This window comes from Silurus meridionalis, chromosome 6, assembly GCF_014805685.1.
Source record: "Silurus meridionalis isolate SWU-2019-XX chromosome 6, ASM1480568v1, whole genome shotgun sequence".
NCBI lineage: Eukaryota > Metazoa > Chordata > Actinopteri > Siluriformes > Siluridae > Silurus > Silurus meridionalis.
The window spans coordinates 10,238,719-10,258,184 of record NC_060889.1 but is presented as its reverse complement, the minus strand read 5'-3'; the positions used below and the strand labels follow the sequence as shown (position 1 = coordinate 10,258,184).

The 19,466-nt window shown below is 40.8% G+C and overlaps 1 protein-coding gene across 6 annotated transcripts in view; it reads right to left on the bottom strand.

The window, feature by feature from the left end:
- scrib (scribble planar cell polarity protein) overlaps positions 1-19,466 on the bottom strand; it is a 76,947-nt gene that overhangs the window by 32,773 nt on the left and 24,708 nt on the right. For all 6 annotated transcript variants that reach the window (XM_046852180.1, XM_046852182.1, XM_046852183.1 and 3 more), the window contains exons 2-16: positions 11,055-11,172; positions 10,041-10,119; positions 9,355-9,444; positions 8,956-9,012; positions 8,714-8,777; positions 7,917-7,991; positions 7,089-7,233; positions 6,614-6,732; positions 6,249-6,448; positions 5,820-5,986; positions 5,416-5,546; positions 4,689-4,817; positions 3,582-3,755; positions 2,146-2,559; positions 212-274 (exon numbers count right to left, since the gene is read on the bottom strand). In XM_046852180.1, the coding sequence (XP_046708136.1) occupies positions 212-274; positions 2,146-2,559; positions 3,582-3,755; positions 4,689-4,817; positions 5,416-5,546; positions 5,820-5,986; positions 6,249-6,448; positions 6,614-6,732; positions 7,089-7,233; positions 7,917-7,991; positions 8,714-8,777; positions 8,956-9,012; positions 9,355-9,444; positions 10,041-10,119; positions 11,055-11,172 (2,025 nt within the window). The remainder of the gene's footprint in view (positions 1-211; positions 275-2,145; positions 2,560-3,581; positions 3,756-4,688; positions 4,818-5,415; positions 5,547-5,819; positions 5,987-6,248; positions 6,449-6,613; positions 6,733-7,088; positions 7,234-7,916; positions 7,992-8,713; positions 8,778-8,955; positions 9,013-9,354; positions 9,445-10,040; positions 10,120-11,054; positions 11,173-19,466) is intronic.

Below are 19,466 nucleotides of genomic sequence, written 5' to 3'. Positions count from 1 at the left end.
AACAGGGTTCCATCACATTTGTGGCTTATGTGTTGAGTGACTGTGAGCGATTCCATAGCCATTGGCCTCAATTATCCGGTGGTCTGTTTCTTCCCCTCCACTTTCTAACTACAGGTGAAGAGTGACAAAAGTGAGAAAGCAAAGAGAGAGAGAGAGAGAGAGAGAGAGAGAGACAGAGTGACACAGCTGAATGGAGAGAGTAGGTACAGACCTCTTCCTCCTCAATTCGAGCAGGCTCAATCAGCAGATTATTGACTTGATCAAATGACACCCCCTGTTAGGATAGGAACCAGCAAGAGGGCATGCGGATTAGTGAGGCCAAAATAAAACCAAACAAAAAGAAAATAAATCATCAGCACTTCCTCCAGGACAACCCCCATCAAAAGAATGAATAAGGAAGTAAATCTTCACCCAGGTACACACACATTTAACAGAACCCCTTAACATACACACACACACAAACAAAATGAGAAAAGCAGAGCAGCAAAATTTTTCTTTGCGTGGTCGAGATCACTATATGATATGAAAACTGTGATAATTAAATGTTAAGTTATTTATGGCTTTGTAGCCGTTGTTATAAATCTAATCGATTTCCAATTTGCATACAATTAACTTCATAGCTGTAATGAAGAAGTTCAGATGGAGTGTTGCTGGATCTTTTTGTGTGCCTTTCACGACTCAGATTAATGCAGTCGCACTGCTGATCTTGGTACTTAAATCGAAAATCTAAGAGCCGTCCCTTTCGATTTTGAATCATTACCCCTCTAACTAGTAAGTTTACATGAAAATCTGAGCTTGAAAGGATTTTTCTCTTCATCACAAGGTCATAAATAAAGCAAGAAAGAAAACATGACATGAAAGTAGCACACACAATGTCCCACACACCAAAACAAATCACACTATGCACACACACACACACACATATAATCATATCCACACACACTTTTTCTGGGTCCCTGATCCCATTTCATTAGAGAATGCGATTCAGATGTAGGAAATGTAGATGCTCTGATCAGTAACATTTCACATACATGTGGCTTTGGAGTGTTCATGGGAAAGGCTTTGTGGTTTGTACCATGTTCAACAGCAAAGATGTTGAAATCGTTTGGACTTCAAATGCAAAAAAAAAAAAAGAAAAAGAAAAAAAATATTTTTTAAATTATTTCTTTATTATTTAAAAATAATTAAATTATATATATTTATTTAAAAGGAGCTCTTTGGGATCTCTGGTCTGATTTATTATGAGATCGTTATTAGCGTTCATCTGTAATAAGTGTTACTGAATTTTAAAGCATCAGTAATAACAGGCGTATAAAAATATGAAGCATTTAAATGTCCTACGCCTCTGATGATACTTTGCACAAGATTTGGATTCGTTATAAATTACTTAAAATGACAGGTAAATTAGGAAGAAATTCACACCGATATCAAACACACAAGCAAACATTAGCGACTTAAAGAAAATAGGATCAGGGGGCCAGGAAGCGTTTCACGTAGCTATGAGGGAGGAAAAAAACAGCTCGGTTAAGAATCATGGATTCATTCAAAAATGTTACTTTGAATTACATGTCGGTGAACTGCATTTCTTTCGCTGCCTTACACACCACATTTGTGAAAAAAAAAAATTAAATGCAAATAATGATGAGGAGCAGCAGAGCATGGGGTAGGTGGAGGCAGTGCTCAGAGGGGATGTGGTGAGCATGGTGTTGAAGGAGGAGCATGTGTGGAACTAAGAGGAAAGGCAAAAGGAAGGGGTGTTGCCATTTGACATGCCTGTCTGTCAATCAAACAAAGAACTAGCATTATTGTTTTGCAGTGTTCAAAGGTGAAGGTAATGCTGATAGCTGGGTATGTGATATCAAGATCCTTCTAATAATGCAATTAATATACTCCGAAGCATCTTTTCACATTATCTGTGACGTGCCATAAACCTATTTTTTTTTTTTGTGTATTTTGCGAATATTCCATTAAAAAACAAACAAACAATTGCACTAGATTCAGCATCACGCAGTTTGTGTTACATAAAGAGCTACAAACTGTAATATGGTCTTACACCGTTATGAATGTTCATAGTGTTATGAGCCCCTAAAACCTCTCTGTCTCACTCACCAGATCTGTCTCCCCTGCTCTGGATTATAGCCTTACCTTCACCGGCTGCAGCGAGCTGTTAACCTGAGTCAGCCTTCCGTCCTCTTTCTCAGACGCCTCTAGCCTCTTTAACAAAGGGGTGTTCACCGATAGTTCCTCTTCATCCTCATCCTCATCCTCCTCCTCCCCACCATCCTGCCCGTCACTGGGAATTCGTGGGACTGATGCGGGTGCGTCAGGGCTGAAGCCCTCCAGTAATGCTGCTACAGCTTCGGGTTTGGGGAGTTTGGTGATCTTGAAGTGCTTCTTGTAGTGTGGCGTGTCCTTGCGGATGAGGCGCTGTTTCTCGGCGGGGAAGGGCGGCGATCGCGTCTCGCCGTCGCTGCGCTCGCCTCCGTCGTCCTCCTCGTCGTCGTCGTCCTCCTCGTCGTCGCCGCGGATGATGGGCTCCTCGGCAAAGTGCACAGTGGGCTAGCGGAGAAATGCATTGAAATATTCACCCAAATGGTTTGGCTTTCGAATAGATTTATTGATTTAACATGAAAGTCATGCTGTGACTAATTACATATAATAATAAAAAAACAAAAACAATCTTTCAATATACACTGATCAGGCATACTATTATGACCACCAGCCTAATATTGTGTTGGTCCCCCCTTTTGCTGCCAAAACAGTCCCCCAACCCGTCAAACATTAAATTCTTTAGCAATCTGAGCTACAGTAGCTCACAGCAGCGGTGGCTATTTCCATTAGAAGATCAAGGTGGGCAAGATGAGAGTTTTTATTACAAGTTCAGTGGTTGAATGAAGACCTTAATTTCAATGTTCCCAGTATTCTAGTGTTTTCTTTCATGATACATTTTGGAAGATTTCTTCATATGTACTGTCTTGCAGTCCATTACTATGTGTTTTAGGGTCATGTTTGTTTTAAAGTGATGCCATATTGGGGGTTCTTCTCCATTTAGCAGGAAAGCGTGTGTGAGTGTCCAATACCGCACCTTGTATATATGCTCTGACCATGTCAGGATTTGAAATGGAAGTTGAGGAATTGCCTTTGGATTATAGTTGGGTTCCCTGTCGCTGGTTCACTGCTGTTCCTTCCTCGGACCACTGCAGACCGGGAACATCCCACTAGAGCTGCAGTTTTGGAGATGCTCTGACCGTCATAAATTCAGCTCTTGTCAAACTCGCTCCAATCCTTACACTCGACCATTTTTTCTGCTTCTAACACATCAGCTTTGAAGACAAAATGTTCACTTGCTGCCTGAAGTATCCCACCCACTAACAGGTGCCATGATGAAGAGATAATCAGTGTTATTCACTTCACCAGTCATAATGTTATACCTGACCTTCTCATTTTCCTACTCAGATTGTGCAAAGGTAATACTATAAATAATAATGGATCATAATAATAATACATTTTTATTGTTATGTTGCCTGAATAAATGATGTAAAGAATGTAAAGCAGCGGGTGAGTGCATGCTCCATTAATACCTCAGTGTATTCTCCTTCCTCGTCGTCATCTTCCTGCTCGTGCACTTGTCTTCCGTTAGGCTCCGCCTCCATGCCATTGACCTTCTGCGTCTCATTGTGAGAGTTAGCTGAGGCAGTGCTGTTCGAGACCTGGGAGTCATGGCTCTGATTGGACAATCCACTCATGCGCTTTTCCTGTGAACAGCCAGTAAAGAAGACTACTTAAACAGAATGCTGAGTGAAACCGGTCCACACTTGTGTCTGCAGTGACAAAAACATCCCGCTTCAGTAATACGCTTTACATGTATTTGATAAAGCAAACACAATATGCACAAGAAAAAAAACAAACAAAAAAATAGGGTATGAGTTCTGTTCACATAGAAGCCCTTAATTTAAGATCCCATGAGTTCCTATTAAATGTGAGAACGGGTGTATATACAGTGCCCTCTAAAGGTACCTGCATACTGAACTCGAAACCTTTGAGAGGAAAATTTCAAAACCTCTGAAGGCAAAACAGCAATAAATAAAAAAAAAATGTGGACAGATCATGGCACAATATAATTTACAAAGAAAAGAGGCACATAAAGGTGCACTGTGTACTTAACCTAGTTTATGTTTTTAAGGTGTGTTTCTGAATGTCACCCAGAACAAAACTACCAAAAGCAGGAACAGGTTTTTTCTGCCCCCAGAAGGTTCTTCCTGCCTCCAGTTATAGGCCATGGGTGTGAGCAGGGAGTAGATGGGGATTAAAGTACATGCGCGGTTTTCTATCTAGAGGTGAAGACGACAAGATTTCAGTTGAGATCCCATCTGAGGAAATTTATATTGGCTTGCTACCAAACCTTGGATTTTGACTCCTTGGTGTCCGATTTGAACAATGCTGGCTGTTTCTAAGCCTAAATAATCAGTTTGCTCATTACAAACAAAATCTCTAATTTATTCATGTTCAATACCAAGAACTGGGTCTCTTGCAGGTCCAAATGCTGCATGGTTTGGGCTTTGGAAGCTTGCAGAAGCTTTAAACACCTTTTTTATGTTTATTCTAATCTGCTAGGGGTGACTGCTTTGTTGATATTCGGATGGCTTTAAATGTGCGCGCACACACACACACACACACACAAAACAGACCTCGGTTTCTGGAGAGTCCAGTTCTTCATCTGGCTTTGCTGTGTAAGCCTCGTTTCTTCTGGCCTCGATCACATTCTTCATCACTTTTAGCTCGCTGGGGTGAGGTGTGGCTCGCCTCTGCAGACCCTGCTGGTTTAAAACAAAGCAGAAGAATTACCCTGCATGCATTGTGTAACTGTACCCATATTCGGAATGTAATACGAATGCAGGGCTTTTAGAATGCAATCCTTTTAACGCGGAACATTGTTAAAACTCAAGTTTGTTTCATCTCCTCCTCACACTTTGACTGCATTTCAATTGTTTTAATTAGTATTAAATTATATATAAATAAAATAAAATAAAATTAACTATAGTTAGCGCAGTGTCTCTGTGGAGACTCACTTCATACCGGAAATGAGATTTGTTTGGCACATGCATGAAATTGCTCAAGAATCCATAGCACTAGATAGTGGCTAACGACTAATGCTCGCGCTAGGGATTCTTTAGTGCAGTGGTCCCCAACCCCTGGGCCAATTGGTACCGGGCTGCACAGAAAGAATACATAACTTACATTATTTCCGTTCAATTCATTATCTGATTTTGAATGATGTTTTATTTTGGAAAATTTCCGGATTCTCTCTGCCACATCTGTCTATGACTCATTCTTGAGATATACACACATCTATACAAAAATAAGGAAACACTAGACAAGAGACACACTCGTGCACAAGCACACCCATAGGCTCACCCTCCTCTCTGCAGCAGTCTCATCGTCTTCTTCATCAGGCTTGGTTTGGTCCTGAAACTGAATGACGGACACTCTGTTCAGATTAGTGTCTGTGGGCCAACTTTCGTCCACGCTGCTCTGCAGCAGGTTCTCTGAGAACGCAGAGAAATGAGAAAAATCATACAACAGTCAGCTATGGGGCAGGTGGTAGCTCAGCGGGGTGTAGGCTCTGGCTTTCAGATCGGAAGGTCGGGAGTTTAAGCCTCGGCATTGCCAAGCTGCTACTCTTGGGGCCCCTGAGCAAGGCCCTTAAACCCCCAGTGCTCCAGGGGGTGCTGTAGCATGACTGACCCTGCGCTCTGACCCCAGTTTCCATCCTTCCTTCCTAAATAAAGAGTGTGTCGGGCACAATGAGGAGGCCTCACCTAAGCTGGGTGTAGGCTGTTGGGGCAGCAGGTAGCAGGTGAGGACCTTCTCACCCGTCCGCTCGTCGTCCTCAGTCTGAAACTTGAGCATGGGCTGTGACTGGTTCTCTGCCAGCCACATGGCCTTGAGGTTCAGATTGGCTAGCGAGAAGGGTAGGTTCTGCAACCTATGCACAAAAACAGGACGAGTAACAAGAAACTAATAACTGGCCAGCAGGCATTTATACACAAGTACCAGTCTGATACAAAAATGCCAAATACACACAAGTGCTGAGTTCGGGTTGTGCAAGTATGTGTACATAAAGTCATGCGTAATGAGAAGTTAATTATAGCATGTAATAAGACAAATTGGCTCCTCTAGAAACTACAGACAAATGGGATTTCTTGCTCTCAGTTTATGTGATAGAAGAAGAAATCCAGATCTTTTACCTGTTGCCAGCCACATCCAGCACATGCAGCTCCGTGGCATCGGCAAGCTCGGCAGGCAGTTTGGTCACGCGATTGTCTCTGAGCGAGAGCACGTTGAGACACGAACAGCCACCCAATTCGGCTGGTACGCTGCTCAAGCGGTTACGGTCCACGTTCAAGTTGGTCAGCTTCTTTAATTTTCCCAGAGAACTTGGAAGAGACTACAAGAGAAAGGATCATGAATAAGAATTAATTTCTTATTGGAGATTAAATATGCAACTACACCTTTCTCTTAACAAAGGGAACATCAAAACACCATCGGGTCAAAATCTAAGCAACGATGAGAGCATTAAACACAACCTAACCCAATCAAAGCAAGATGATACCTGTAGCAGATTCTCGGTCAGCATCAGTTCTGTGAGGTTCTCGCATTCGCCGATTGAATCGGCCAGACGCACCAGGCGGTTCTGGTCCACTTTGAAGATGGATAATTGCTTCAAGGAGCCTGCAGAGAAGAAGCACTTAATTAACAGCAGCACACAAAAAAAAAAAAAACGTTAGCAATGGCAACAATTTACATGCAATTAGAGTCCATGATTCTAGTCATATACAGAATTGCCACTAGGGGGCAGTTAGACAATAAGTATAAACGTACGTTCTCCAGCGTTTACACAGTTAAGCCGCACCAAAGCATTTGATTAAATAGAGATGTTTACAGAACACTGCAAGGTTTAAATACAGCAAACATCACAAGGCTAATTACTTAACCTGTCAATAATTCAAACCTGCTGTATAACGTTTCAGATCAGTCACAGATGACTGTATTGCACATCAGCTTTGCAAGAAAGCTAATTGGCTCACCGATGCTGTCAGGCACCACCTCCAGATGGTTCTGTGAGAGCAGCAGGTCAGTGAGGGCGATGAGGCCGTTGATCTCGGAGGGCAGCTCTGTGAGCCGGTTCTCTGACACGTCCAGACAGACCAATCTCCGCAAACTTCCCAGCTCCTTTTTTCACATGCAAACATTACTTAAATGGGCACAATGATATTTTATCTGTTTATCTTTCTATTCCTGAACACACACAAGTTTGGGTTATTTGTAGGTAAGGGTGGGGCGATATGACAAAAATATCATGATTACAAAAGGCATTTCTATGAAACATGACATGAAATCACAATAGACATGGCTGCTCAGACACCGAGCAAAACTGCAACTGTGTTTTATATATATATATATATACACATACATACACACACACACACACACACACAGTAGTATAATAGTAATATAATAAAGTTATATTTTTTTTTAAATAAATGTTTTTTTTTGAAGCATCAAAGTGACAAAGTAAATTGATCAATACAAGAATCTAGTTGAAATATTTTTGTGTTACTGAGTTTAAAATATAAAAATAAATAAATAAATAAATAAAATAATAAAAATAATAATACATTCAAAGAGTCGAACTGACTAATAATATAAACTAATGACTATAATTTTATTTATAACTAAATAAAATGCAAAAATTATAATTTTTTAATTATACATTTTTTTAAATACTTTTATTTTATAAATTAAAGTAGCAAAATGTTAAATATTAAATTAAACTCTCAACACTAGCGATAATAAAAGAAGTGTGTTTGTAAGTTGTATCAATGCTAAATGAATTGGACGCGGCATGTACTCACTGGGGGGAGGGAAGAAAGTTGGTTCCTGTCCAACCACAGCTCACGGAGGTTGGGCAGTGCCCCCAGTGCGTCCGGCTGAAGTGGGCGGGATAGAAAGAGTGCGATAAAAAGAGATAATGCTTTATAAAATGCTTCAAAAATAAATAAACAAACAGACAAACAAAAAAAAAAAACGTTTGTGATTGACTCAGAGAAGGACAGATGTACTCTAAATAGCCTGAAAGCCTGAGAAACCTCCACGTGTCACTTTTTAACATGCAATTGACTTCCTGTAAGAGTTCAAAAACTGATATAAACACAGAGCTAGTGCTCCGGGGTTGGAAAGTTCGACGTAGACGTTTCTATGCTTGGCTTGATTTCCTTAAAACCCAAAAACTGTATTTTGGATGAAGCATTTTCCAAAAAGCACATGTGAGCGCAGTGCCGCCTTTTTCTTTCACCAAATTTGGCAGAGTGTATTATCTCAGGTGGTCAGTGTGACTGAGATGGATGTTGTATACAGAGGGAAATTGTGGGTAGTGCTTTGTGATTACATCACCAGCATTGCCTGGGCGACGCCTTTGTGTGATCCCGTATTGTTTACTCTGCCCCACTGAGACAACTACTGGGTGTTGCCATGACGGCGTCAAAGAGATTTAAATGAAGCGCGCAACAAAAAAAAATGTAATAAATAAATCATACTTGGGGAAAAGGGAAGGGGGGGTGTGATATGAAGGCAGTCAGAGAAAACTAGTATGTACTGTTCTAGGAATTGCATCCTATGTCAACTAGATGAGGTGTGCTGCGTTTTTCCGTACCAAAACTTCCAGTTGATTGCTGCCCAGATCTAGCTGTTCCAGTTTAACCAGGAAAGACAGAGAGCTGCAAAGCCACAGAAAACTTAACATTCGAAGCATACACATAAACAAGACGCTGTTATTTATCTTTGTTGATTCTAAAGCACGATAACGTTTTCATGCTAAGGCTTATATTTGCTTTTTAAAAAAAAGGAAATAAAATCTGAGCACTGGGTCAAAACGATCTTGTGAGAGAGACTTACGTGGGTAAAGACTTCAGTAGATTCTCCCTCAGCTCCAGGGTTACCAGGTTAGCCAAGCTGGAGTGCAAAAAATGCGACAAATTAGAGGGGCAGAATGAAAAGAGGTGGAGAGCGAAACACAGGGGTGGGTTAGTCAGATGGCAAATTTATATTGTGACAGTTGGTCTGGAAGTGTGAGGGGCTCCTCCATCTGTATGAACAAGACTGAGTGCCAAACCAAGAGCTCTGTGTGTGTGTGTGTGTGTGTGTGTGTGTATACAGAGAAGATGGTGTTTCTGAATCATCTCACGCTACAGAGCGTGCTGAATTACAACCAAAAAACGATCTTGCATACTGTACTTTAACTTTAATAGTTACACTACTGAGTGTGTGTGTGTGTGTTTGTGTGTATACACTCACTTTCCAATGTCATTCGGTAGTGATTGTAGTGACACGTCATTGAGTGCAAGATGAGCTAGTGCTCTAAGCTGTGTAAAGCCATCGGGTAATCTGTATGAGAGAGGGGTAGCATTGAGAGAGAGAGAGGACACAGGAGAGAGAAAGAGACAGGGGAAGAAAAACGTTACGTGACATGCAAATGGTCAGATTTCTACTTCTACTACTTTATATTTCCACAAAAAAATTAATAAATAAAATAAAAAACCTCACTAAGAGCTCTATAAGAGGCCACTCAAAATATGTCCTGAAGCTTCAGCTCAGGTGACTCAGTTGACTTACTTTTTTCCCTACACACTGTCTTAAATGATCGTTTAATCACAATCAGGATGCAGGGCAGTGACGATTGCAACATTTAGAACAGCACAGCGAGCGTGCAACACAAGGCTGGGTTATTATGCTATGACGCTACGTCGTTTTACACAGAATTCCTTTCCGCCAGACTCGTTAAACCTAAACATCACAGCTCATTTATAAACTAAGCAAAAAAAAATAATTATAAATTAAAATCACGTGTGGTACCTCGTCCGGGAAAATAGAATGTGTGAACATCCAAATCCATTCATAGAGAAGCTTTTGAGGGAATCTATGTAAGCAGTTCTCACACCATCATTTCCCCCGTGCTGTGCTCTAACGTGAGGTTCACTAACCTGGAGAGGGGGTTTCCACTGAAGTCTGCAATCTCCAGCGCCTTACAGAACTTAATGGTCTCGGGGATTTCGGAAATGTCTAAGGGAGAAGGTGAGAGAGAGAGAGAGAAAGATGAGATACCAAGTCAGCAGGAACTGTCAGCAAAAAGTGTCGCAATCGATGCTGCACTTTTCCCAAATGTTTTTAATGGTTACCAGATGTGCGCATTACACTGGAGGTGCAGTAAATAGCAGTGACCTGAGATTAGAACCCAATATTTGTAGGAATGAAGGAAAAAAAAAAGAAACCACACAGTGCAAACAGGAAAAATATCGTTATCTGGCTTGTTTACCAAAGAAAGAAAAGAAAAAAGAAAATCAACGGAGCGATCAAAAATCAAGTAATTACAGTACAAACACGTATATAAAAGGAAAACTGCAATGAACGGTTGACTTTGCGCGACGCGGTCCGAGATCCGATAGCGACCGCACAACAAGGACACGCCGAGGGCGATCCGCGTTCCCGTTCCCAGCGCCGGTGTGCTGAGTCACAATGTTATGCATAAGATACGATAGTATTGGCACTTCTGTTTAAAATGCTCACTAATCACAAGGTCATTGAGATATGAAAAGACGTCAAAGCGACACTACTAGAGCGCTCCGAATAAAAGATGATAAATAACAGTGCTCATCGAACTCAGATGGAAGTGATTACAACCAGGTTGTCACCTATAGAAACAGCATGATGTTATGCTGGAAAATCCGATGTACAGCAATTTGTAGTGACGGCTACATGCCACTGCAATCCCACTTAGAGGGGTAGTCGAAGGGCATTGTGGGTGATACAGATCTAGTTAATACAGCGATGTATACATTTATTTTTTCATGGAACAAATATTCAATGGCACTTATTATTTTATATTACACATATAAACTACACATAAAAAAGCGAAAGAAGATTCATTCCATGTTTTTGAAAATCCTTTATGTGTTTACATTGTACATGGATGGAAGCATACGAGTATCTGTACCCACCATTTCGAGAAATGTCCAGCTCCACCAGCTGCATGAAGTTGGCCACCTCAGGGGGAAGTCTCTGGATCTCGTTGTCACTCAGGCCGAGCTTGCGCAGGTTCAGTAGCCTGAAGAAAGGCTGAGGAAAGAAAATACTGTATTCAATCCTACCAAGTATAGTATTTAGCATTTATTTTTTTAAGCATGACACTCAAGAAATTAACAAATATTAGTGTAGTTTGCAGGTAAATTGACCACACTTGCGACAATACAATATAGCACATAACTGCATTGCTCAAGACACAAGGATTCAATATGTCTAGGAATCCAAACAATAAATTCAACCATGTGAATACACACAGCTTAATGGCATGTGATAAGTTATAATAATAATGTCCACCTCTAAAAATAAAAAGCAGCTTTCTCCCTCCATCATGCATCGGAAGAAGCTACAGGAATTAAAGAAAACGAAAACATTTATTTTAAAAACATGTATTAGCTCATGAAATTCAATCAGAAATTGCTCCTGAAGTCTGGGGCAAGCAGAAACAGAAAGATTCCCAGAAATCCTGTTGATATTGCGTATGGGAGTATTTTGGCTTGCTGCTAATTCGTGACTCTGATGGCCAAAATCTGCCAAATATGAGTGTTGCACGCCATTACGCATACCCCAAACGTGTCCATGCTTCTACACTGATGTCACCCATTTGTGTCAGGCAGTGGAACAAAACAAAAAAAAGAAAAACAACAAAACAAAAACCCACCTGAACAGCAACTCGCACACACACCACCAACCCACACTTTAACTTTTCACACAGTGGAAATTCCTAAATCCTGCTTCAGACCAGAATGGTAGATATACTGGTTTGTGTATATATATATATATATATATATATATATATATATATATATATATATATATATATATATATATATATATACACACACACACACACACACACACACACACACACACACACACACACACACACACTTATGCAGTGGCAACAAAAATATTTGCCCACTTCCGAATTAATCACATATTACCTAAAGTGAAACTTTATAGATCAGTGAATATGAAGTTCTATAAGGAAATGTGACTATTCATTATTCAATTCATTCAAAAATTCACCAATTTTGCCCATATAAAAACAATTCTCTAAAACAAAAAAAATCATATAATAATAATTAAAAGCAAATTAAATGCTATCTATCTATCTATCTATCTATCTATCTATCTATCTATCTATCTAAATAAATAAAGGAACACATATTCGTACTGAAATCTTTCAGTACAGGGCTTTTAATTTGGTAAACGTGAAGCGCGAATACAATCCTTTTTACGTGTGAAAATCCCTCAGGAGTTCCCTCAGGAACGTATTTAGTGGCTATAGTTAGCGCAGTGTCCACTGTGGCCACTAACTCCGTACCAGAAATACAATTTGTTTTGCACTAGCATGAAAATGCTAAAGAAGCCATAGCGCTAGCCAAAATGTAGCTAGCAGCTAACATTAGCAATATGGATTCTTTATGTCCAGTTTCAGGAATTTCTCTTAAAAAGGAGTTAAAAATTCCAAGTTTCGAGGGAGTGAATGAATGAAGGATGGGAGGAATGAAAACATTTGAAATGAGAAGAGCAGCTAAGTGGATCATTTAATATTTAAATGTTAAACACACAGTTACATACACATCTGTATTACCCAAATAACAAATGTAAACTATTTTATACAGTTTTTCCATTTACTTAATTGTATTTCATCCAGCGTAAAACGTGCCAAATCAAACATGCGGATCATGAAAACGGATGATCCGCTGTGGCGACCCCTAATGGGAGAAGCAAAAAGAAAGAAAGAAAGAAAGAAAGAGAAGAAAAGAAAACTTTTTTTTTCTTCCCACAAAAGTGTACCGAATTTGAACCATACTGTGACTTAAAAACCGAGGTATGTACCGAATCATGAATTTTAGGTGTGTGTGTGTGTATATATATATATATATATATATATATATATATATATATATATATATATATATATATATACACACACACACACACACACACACACACACACACACACACACACACACACACATGCGTACGTGCACAATGCTTACGGAAATTCCTAAACAGCTGAAAGGCTGTTGAGACTTCCTCGGATTCTACTGAACCATATTGCAAATAGAAATGTCTTGGAGCAACAGAAAGTCTTCCCAGGAGTGACTGACCTGCCAAAATTTCTCCAACAGCACAGCAGCATCTCATCCAGGAAGTCTCAAAGGGCCCCATTAAAACTTCCACAGAACTGCAGGCCTCTCTAGCATCAGCTAAAGGCAGCATTCATTACTTAACAATAAGGAAAACAACAAAAAATACCAAAGGGGAAAAAGCACTGCTCACTAACAACAAAGCCCATGTGACATTTGCTCAAATGCACCTGAACCATGTCCAAGACTTTTGGGATAATAGTCTCCCAAGGTTTGGTGTAAAGCAATGAAACATTTAACTACAAACATGTCATACCAACAGTTAAATATGGTGAGGTTGTATGAAGATGTTTTGATAAATGAACCACATAAACAAAGGTTTGTTGGCACCTGACCATAAGATTCGATGCTCTTTGAACATCACATTCCACATTCTGGAGTGTGTTCGTGGAGATTTGCGCTCATTTAGCCACTAAGGCGGTTGTAAGATCAGGTACTGATGCAGGGTGATTACTGTCAACATTCAATTCATCTCAAAGGGTTGAGGCCAAAGCTCTACAGCAGAAAATCCTTCCTTCCTAGAGCTGGCTTTGTGCATGGGGCATTGTGATGGAAAATGTCATTCTAACATCTAATATAATTGTGTGCCTCTAATTTGAAGTAACAGCCTGGGGGGAAGAACCACATATGGTGGGAAAAGTTGGTTGTCCCAATCATTTTGTCCAAATAGCGTATTTGCACAATGCCCAAGCGACCAGCAACTGAAGAACGTACAATTTCTGTGATTTGATGAAGCCTTTCGAAAAATCTTTGCTGATGCTGAATGAAGTATAAATGGAGGGTGCAGGAGAACCAGAAGCAGGTCCACATACAGATTAGTCAAAGTCCTGAATCCATAAGAGATGATGCAGCAGAACTTAAAAGGGGCAGATAATTCTCGGAGCAGTTCTCTGAAGAAACATGGACCAAAATACTTCTACAATGTTATACATATAAATTGACAGAAAAGTCCTAATTATAGACGTTTCCTCGTGTGATCTGCTCCAGATAGGCAATAATTAAATGTCAGGGGATGGTAAATCATTTTTAACGCCACTGCGGTTCCTTATTCTCGTGGGAGTCATGCATATACTGTACCAAGAGGTCACTTTTTAGGCAGCCGCATTCAGAACATTCCAGCGGCTGTGACTGTAACGTTCTCTCTTTGCTTGCCGCTCAGGCAGAATGCTGAACCGGGCATCAGTCAACAGAGGATCCAGTGTGTACTAAATAGAGTCAGAGCTATTCAGTGTGTGCATCTGATCCAAAAAAATGTTCAGCGTGCTTCCCATTGCCTGGTACACAACGTCAAAACACTGAAATCAACTTAAGTGCAGGCATGTGGGACTGTCCGGGGCTGAAAGAAAGCTGCTCTTTCAATACGGAAAGATTGGAACAGATAAAGGAGGAGAGAAAAATGGAGTCCTCATGACGAATAATAGCACAAAGACATGATTATGTCTCGCAAAGTACATGAAGGGTCAGCAATGTAGAGATCTCGGAGGAGGTAAAAGTGCAACTTCACACAAGCTCTTAAAGCACGTTCAAAACCTTGGCGTCGTTAACCAACTCTGCAGCATCTGGTTAGGGCATTACAGACATTACACAAGGCGGCAGCTGGTTGTCTCCGAGTCCGTCCTGGTGGCAGGTGATACGTGTCGAATAACAAAACAAAATTATGAACCCCTCAGATGCGAGGCGGATGGATGCGCGGCCACGGTGAATAAAACTCCACGAACGGAAGATTTGGAGCACAGAGCTCTGCTCAAAACCAGACATACCTAATAATGTCTTGGAAACACTTGTCTTAGGTATTTCGTCTTTTTGACCATGTTGGATGTGGCTTTTCGAGGCCGAGCATGACCGTTGGAGAAGATGAGAGCTGTCTGCGCAGCAGCGTGTGCTCAGGCTGCAAGTCGATGAGGTCTATTAGAGAAGGAAGCTCTCCACTGAAGAGCTGATTATACACCAAAACAATGAATCCCTTTTACTAGTCGTCTGGCAACGTCTGGCAAGTCAGAGACCATACACTCCAACGCTGACCGTTTTTTTTTTTGCGCACGCACGCACACACACACACACACACACACACACACACCTTCCTAACGGCTCTCTACTTTCGAAGTTTCACATGCATCCTGAGACACAGGTCAGATGACTGATGATAAATGACGCAATCAATAACGCATTTCGACACAAAGAGGCTTTTAGAAGGTTTTGCATTCAGGGCTTATTTTTCATAATCAATTTGTGGGTTTGAGGCAGGAGGTCTGCGTAATGGCCTGAAAAATGGCCACCATTAGCAAATTTGATCAGCCAACCAACAAACAACGAGGAATAAAACAAAGACAAGGCACTTCTGAAGTGATTACAGTGCTTTATTGAGACTTAAATGGATATATAAGTGTTAACAGTACAGCTGATGCTGGGTACGAGTAAATATGCCTGCTATGAATAATAATAAAAACATCTCCCCTCTTCCCACGACTCTACTTGAAAAGCACTAGTTTCAGGTTTTATAATGGTGCGGAGTTACAACTAAAACCCACTATAATTACCTTTTGTGCAATGTTGCAACACCCAGTGAACAATGATATATCCTGAGTCCGCGCTATCCATCTTTGCTATGTCAAGGGTGGAAAAATGCTAAATCTGTATGCTTTTCTTATCAATGTATTAAATTTATCACATGGGATGCTTTGGATTTAGGCAATTTAACACTAAGAGTCTGAATTTGTGTCCGAAGACCTTTATAGGAGTCTCTACAGCTGCCAGAATCAGCAAAAGCAAAGAAACTCCATATGGTCTTGTCAAGTTTACTTGAACGTATTAAATATTAGAAAAGCAAAGCAACATTTTTGAACAAACACAGTTGACTTAAACATCTCTGGGTGACTAAAACTCAGATTTCACTTAACTGGAACTAACAACGCTGAATCGTTTCAGCAGTAGAATGCACACATGCATGAAGATTGAATTGGGAGAACTCGAGTGTCTGGCACAGAGCCTTGACCTTAAACTTTGGGATGCACTAGAATGCTGACAGAGGTCGAGCGACTCATTTTTGCCGATCGGCAAAAATCCATACCATAAGATTTTTGCTGTAGCTACCAATCCAAGACATTTACGTACGAGATTTTTATAGAAATGATTACTTCTCTTTATGATTAACATTCACATTTATTTAATTTAGCAATTTTTAAAATTCAGTACTTTTTTTTTTTTGGTAATAATTTGAGTACTATTTTACATGGAGTGCTGCTTGTTTTTTTTTTATCCTTTTTTCCCCCCATCGGTTATTAATCTGTTATCGGCAAGTATGATCCAACCCAGCTATCGCTAGCGGTAAAATCCACTATTGGTCAACCTCTAGTGACCTCCTCCTCCAACATAATAAAAATCTGGTGGAAAGCCGTGTGAGGAAGCTAATGCCTAGTACGAATAAAGCAAGGCGCTGATGCCGCATTGATGCATCTACTGGTTATTTAAAAATCCAATGAAGGGGAAAAACAACATCTGCACATGAACCACAGAACAAAAAAATTAATAAAAAATCTGTGGCAAAATTGATCACCTGAGCCAAGTACTGAATTACCAGCACTGTCAGCATACAGACATTTGATATGATCCAATGCGACACCAAATTCTGTAGGTTAGAGCCATTATTGTGACTTCCTGTTCTATTTTCTCGTCAGAGCCAGCAGCGAGGTCAGTAGCCTCCACTGCAAATTCTGCATTTCTTTTTTGCCTGTACTATAATGGTGTTAAAAAAAATAAATAAAAAAGACAAATTGAACCTGCACGCTCTCTATATAGCAAGACGTGATTCTTCTCCTCTGTTTAGCTGCTCAAGGTCACGTAAAGTTCAGAGCGGCAGGCTGTAGAAATAAGTGCTTACGCTGCAGTGGCCCATGCAGTGCATTCGACTGAAGCTCTGAAACACACATCCGCTTCTTTGATTTTTTTTCCTCGGACATAAGAACAACAAGGACGTTGGAGCAGGAGATTGAGAGAGACAGCAAGGGATTGAGAATAAAAAAAAAACAGCACAGACCCCCACGGGTAAGCGGAGAGGAGAGGTGGGCTGCGAATTCGGCAGGACCGACCGAACGTGGTGTCATGAGTAACGGAGCACATATTCGGCTTTCTGTTTAATGGCTACCAGATGTGTTGAGTAGAAAGGGAAAGTTCAGAGGAAACCCGAAGAGTGTGTTCAGGTTAAACCTGCATAAAGCCGCCACTTGAACTGAGAATCGTACTCTGCTTATACCATGGGGTTTTGGAATCCGGTTGGTCAAAAAGTGTTGATTGATTTTCCATAACAGAAAAAAAACGCTGGCCCACGGCCGGCTGGAATTTACCCATTCGAAGACTCTTTAAAATGCTGAAGCTTTATGTAGGCGGACATGTATTTATTTATCGAGGCAGTCTCAGGTGTCCGAACTTTGAAGGAGTCGATAAGGTTTCCAGGGGGACATTAAGAAAACTACTATGTGCACATGTTATAAATTAACCAACTTGTCTTGTAACACTACAAACAGTTAAGATGCATTTATTAAGAACATAAAGATGGCAATTGCTGGCGTTATAACACACCCTTCGCTTTGTGCATTATAAACTATGCTGGTGTTTTTTTTTTTTCTTTTCCCGATACAGCATTAAAAAAAAAAGCAAGCACACACACATGACCATTACAGGGCATGCGCAACTCCAATCTTATGTGCCTTCTTGCGCCAGCAAGCGGATAGTAAAAGTCCAGTTTACAACTCTGTTCTCTTCACACACACACACACACACACACACACACACACACACACACACACACACACACACACACCCCTACACCATCCACATCATTAAGGAGAAGGAGCAGCAGTGGGGGGGAGGGCGGAGACAACAAATGCTTTTGTTAATATTTTGGAGATCAGGGAATAGTGGGTGGGGGGGCTTTGAGTAACTGGGCCAATCGCCTTGAGAGACACTTCTTTTCAAATGCAAGTATGCGAGCAGCCACTCTATTGTAGTGAATCTTGGACGTATAACTGCTCCTGAGATCGAATTACACCACGATCTATTCGAGCAATTTGGTCCCGGATGTCACTACAAAACAATGCGCCTCGAATGCAGAGAATAAACCCGTCCTCTCGTCTCTCGCGTGCATATCCTTCGTTTTTATTCATTCTAAACCGATACAAATAACGTTGGCTGCGTGAGGATATGCACCACACCGGGGGGCAATCAGAGCGATTATTATTTCGGAAACATGATTCTGCAGGATGTCCATGTAAGAGGAAGTCCCTTCTACGCTTTCCTTCGAAGCAGCAGGGATTACACACCGAAAGTCCTTCACATGAATGAACTCTTCGCCCCTCCCTCTCTCCCCACTTCCCTCTCCCGCACGCCGTGTGTTGGCGGGAGGACATCGCCCCTGCTGTCAATCACGGAGGAGCACACGAGGGCCCTCCCACCTGCAGCACCAATGCAGAGTTCACTTCTCCATTGTCTGATAAAAGAATAGAAAGAAAGGATTGGAACTGGCAAATGGAAGGAATGGGAAGATAAAGTGAGAAGCAAACACAGAGTACAAAGTTGAAAAATTGAGGACAAAAAAAAAAGATGGATGGTGCAGGGAGTGAGAGAGAAAAGAGGACAGAAGCAAAGTAAAATGGGAAAGAAAGCAAAAAAAAAAAGGGGGTTCCTTTTTAAGTACTTATAAGCTTTGCACAAAAGAAGCCAAAAAAACCCAACCTTTTCATTTAAAATGTGATCGGGACATCCCAATGTAAAAAAATATGCCCCGGAAAACCTTTAACAGAGGATAAATCACAGACTCGAAACTCCTTCACATACTTTCTGCCTACAGATCTTCTATTGAACAAAATAAGACTGGTTTTAATCCCTTAGGGTGTTTTCACACATAAAAGAAATATACAAGTCAACACTTCGAACAGAGTCTGGGTGTGTTCATTCATAATGTTCCTGTGGTCCATACACTACCATATATATGGGTAGATGGTACGGTATATGGTATCAAAGTTTCGAGTGAGCAGTTTTGCAACACGCCAACAGATGGCAGCACAAGGCTGCCCACAAAGTCACAGGGAGCACAGACCTTCACAAGTCTTTTTTATATAGATTTATAACCCAAACTTTTTTGATAAAACCTTATACAGACAAAATTACTTGCACAAT